At 52.5% G+C, this 3,090-nt stretch overlaps 1 protein-coding gene across 1 annotated transcript; it reads right to left on the reverse strand.

Moving 5' to 3' along the window:
- Positions 1 to 1,736: 1,736 nt before the first annotated feature.
- LOC146699108 (uncharacterized) lies at positions 1,737 to 2,603 on the reverse strand. The gene is made up of 3 exons (XM_085472723.1): positions 2,255 to 2,603; positions 2,057 to 2,174; positions 1,737 to 1,925 (listed from the first exon to the last, which is right to left on the reverse strand). The coding sequence occupies exons 1-3, from the start codon at positions 2,360 to 2,362 to the stop codon at positions 1,765 to 1,767; spliced, it is 387 nt and encodes a 128-aa protein (XP_085328849.1). The 5' UTR covers positions 2,363 to 2,603; the 3' UTR covers positions 1,737 to 1,764.
- Positions 2,604 to 3,090: the final 487 nt, after the last annotated feature.

Below are 3,090 nucleotides of genomic sequence, written 5' to 3' on the forward strand. Positions count from 1 at the left end.
GTCTGATGGATTTCTTGTTTTTCTTTATGAGTGAAGGTTTTCTGTGAATTTTAATATTGTGTCAAATATTGATGTGTCAAACCTAAGATAGCTCACACATATCTAACTGTGGTGGGGCGTGGTCTGCGGGGCCGTGCGGACGCACCTGCACGGCATCCGCAATCACGCCCGCCGTGTTAAAACACGGGGACTCAGGGGTTGGTGGTGGTGTGGTGTGATGTGAATCAAATAAAGTTGGCTCTGAACGTCGCTCCGTGGTCCCGCCCTGCCTTATTCATGCCACATTGGTGCCGAAACCCAGGAGGCGGCATGGCGGGTACCTACCAGAGCCAGGAAAGGAAAGAGCTGGCCGAGATGGTGGCCGAAATAGCGGCCACCCAGCGGAAGCAGGCGGCGGAGGTGCGTCGCCAACAGGAAGAGCTGCGGCAGGAGAGCGAACGCCACCTGGGGAAGATGGCAGAGCTGGCAGCGCTGCTCTGGGCCTGGGCGCCACCCCCACAAGTGTGTCCCGAGGACAGTGAAGTGGTGGAGGAGCCGTGTGGGTCACCTCGGCAGCCGGAGGTGGTGGACGAGCCACGCGGGGGTCCGAGCCTGCCGGAGGAGGAGGAGCAGCCGGGTGAAGGGCTGCTCCTGCCGGGAGCGGTGGAGGAGCCGCTCCAATCGGAGGCCGAGGACGAGGCGGGCGAGGGTCTACACCTGCCGGAGGCAGAGGAGTCGTTCCACCCGGAGGGGGGCGAGGGGCGGTGCCTGCTGGGGGCGGAGGCGCAGTGCGGGGAGCCGCTCCAAACGGGAGTGGCGGAGGCGCAGTGCGGGGAGCCGCTCCAAACGGGAGTGGCGGAGGCGGTGGCGGAGCAGCTGTGCGGGGAGACGGAGGTCCCTGCTCCAGGGCAGCCTGTGCAGCCGGAGTTGGAGGCAGAGGAGCGGGACAGCCCCGCTAGGCCGGGGATCGGCGGGCTGGCTAGTCCAGCCTCGCTGCCACCAGTCGATTCTGCGCGCCTGACGTCTGCCCAGCCGCCTGTGTGCAGGAGCGCACGGCCATGCCTGTGGGGCCGTGTCCGCTTGCTACGCGGCCGACCTCCGGACCAGCTTCGCCGTTGCCGCTGGATGCGCGGGCGGCCACCGGAACGGACGCTTCCCCGTCGCTTGGTCAGGGGCTGGGGCGCCGATGTGTAGGGGCCGAGTCTCGCCCCAGTTCGCGGGGGGGGAGTAGGTTCGGCCAGATTGCTCCCCGGCCTCAATCGGGCGATGGGGGTATGTGGTGGGGCGTGGTCTGCGGGGCCGTGCGGACGCACCTGCACGGCATCCGCAATCACGCCCGCCGTGTTAAAACACGGGGACTCAGGGGTAGTGATGGGCAGATGAAGCCCCATGAAGCACTGAAGCGTTTCATCCAATTGGTTCACCCCAACGCGAAGCTTCATGAAGCTTCATTTGCTCTAGCAGGACACCTACTGGACGTAAAAATAATAGCTGGCATGAATTTGAAGAGTGTGGCATTTTGCACACAGCCTGTAAATGTCAACAACAAAAGGAGTGTGTAAAACATGTATATTGTAGTGATGGCAGTATACTGTGTATATTTATAGTGGCAGTATGGGAAATGATTATTTGGAAATGCTTGAAATGGAAATGATCATTTACTGTGAGGTGAGGTGTGGTTGGGGTGTGGACAGTAGTTGTGCTTTTGTAACGTTGAGGTATGGACAGCTACACACTGAGGCTTTGAGCCTCAGTCCTGCCTGTTCACATTTTATTCTGTAAAAACTAAATTTTCACTGCTTTTATGACCTTTTTAGTGGGGAGAACATAGCTAGGATTTAATGATTTAACAAATCTTTTGAATCCTTTGTCCTCCACAATGCTAAATGGCTGGGAGTCCTCAATCACCATGCTGACCAGGTCTTCATCTATTTGAGATTGTTCTCCTGAGGAAAGACAATAAAGATAAAGCACAAATATAAATATCACACACGTAACTTATAACAGTTGTATAATATTGTTATATCATTTAGTAACATTACTGCATCCTATATTATCATTGCATTTGATGGCTCACCTGGTCTTGCTCCACAATCGGTGTTCCCCTTATTCTCATGCAAAGCTCTGTAGTGCCTAAGCATGGATGAGGTGTTGCTGTTATATCCCAGCTCCCTGGCACATAGCAAACACTTCACCTTGTACAAAAGTCAAGACAGCTCAACATAAATTGTATTGCACCATCAGTATCATGAAAATACATCTTCTGTAGAAATACCTTGTTGGGAGGAATAAGATCAAAATGTTCCCACACAGGGGAGGACATCCTCCTCTTCTTAGCTGGCTCCATTCTCTCCTGACTTTCCTCACTCTCATAAACCTCCATACGGTCTCCAAACTCTCACTAACCGCAACTCTCCATCAAACACCCACATTTTTGAATGAAGTCTGAGGGGTTTATATCGCTGTCATATCTCGCGGCAAAGTTCGAACCACTTCATGAACCAGTCACGTGGTACAGCCGGGCAGCGAGGCTTCGGACGTCATCATTTTCAGCTCCTCCCATAAATGAAGCAAGCCTCGATACGCGCTTCGCGGAAACGCCCCCTCCATTACTCGACACAAGCTCCGAAGCCTCGATACAGAACGTCCCATCACTACTCAGGGGTTGGTGGTGGTGTGGTGTGGTGTGATGTGAATCAAATAAAGTTGGCTCTGAACGTCGCTCCGTGGTCCCGCCCTGCCTTATTCATGCCACACTAACGATCAAAGAAATTCAAATGAGGTCTTACAGTAGCTGCACTCGAGGAAGTGCTGCTATTCTGTTCTAATATAGCACAATGCTTCTTTACTGGGAGAAAGAGCATGTAACTGCTCATTAAATGGACACATTTTTTTACTTTTATAAATTGCTCTTGAAGCTGCTATAACTTTGCTGATTTCCAAACACACAATCTTGTTTCACCTTTCACCTTTATTAAAAAAGGGATTTCATGTGCGTTCTGTTTTCACTGAAAGTGGGTAGTAGATCTCAAATTGCAGTGCATCTCAGATAAAAGGAAATTATGTGGTATACTCTGTAGCAAGATCCTTATAGGTTACAAAAAAATGTGT

Source organism: Copadichromis virginalis, linkage group LG11, assembly GCF_057382275.1.
Source record: "Copadichromis virginalis isolate Kocher_CV1m ecotype Utaka linkage group LG11, C_Virginalis_male_GT1.1, whole genome shotgun sequence".
NCBI classification, from domain to species: domain Eukaryota; kingdom Metazoa; phylum Chordata; class Actinopteri; order Cichliformes; family Cichlidae; genus Copadichromis; species Copadichromis virginalis.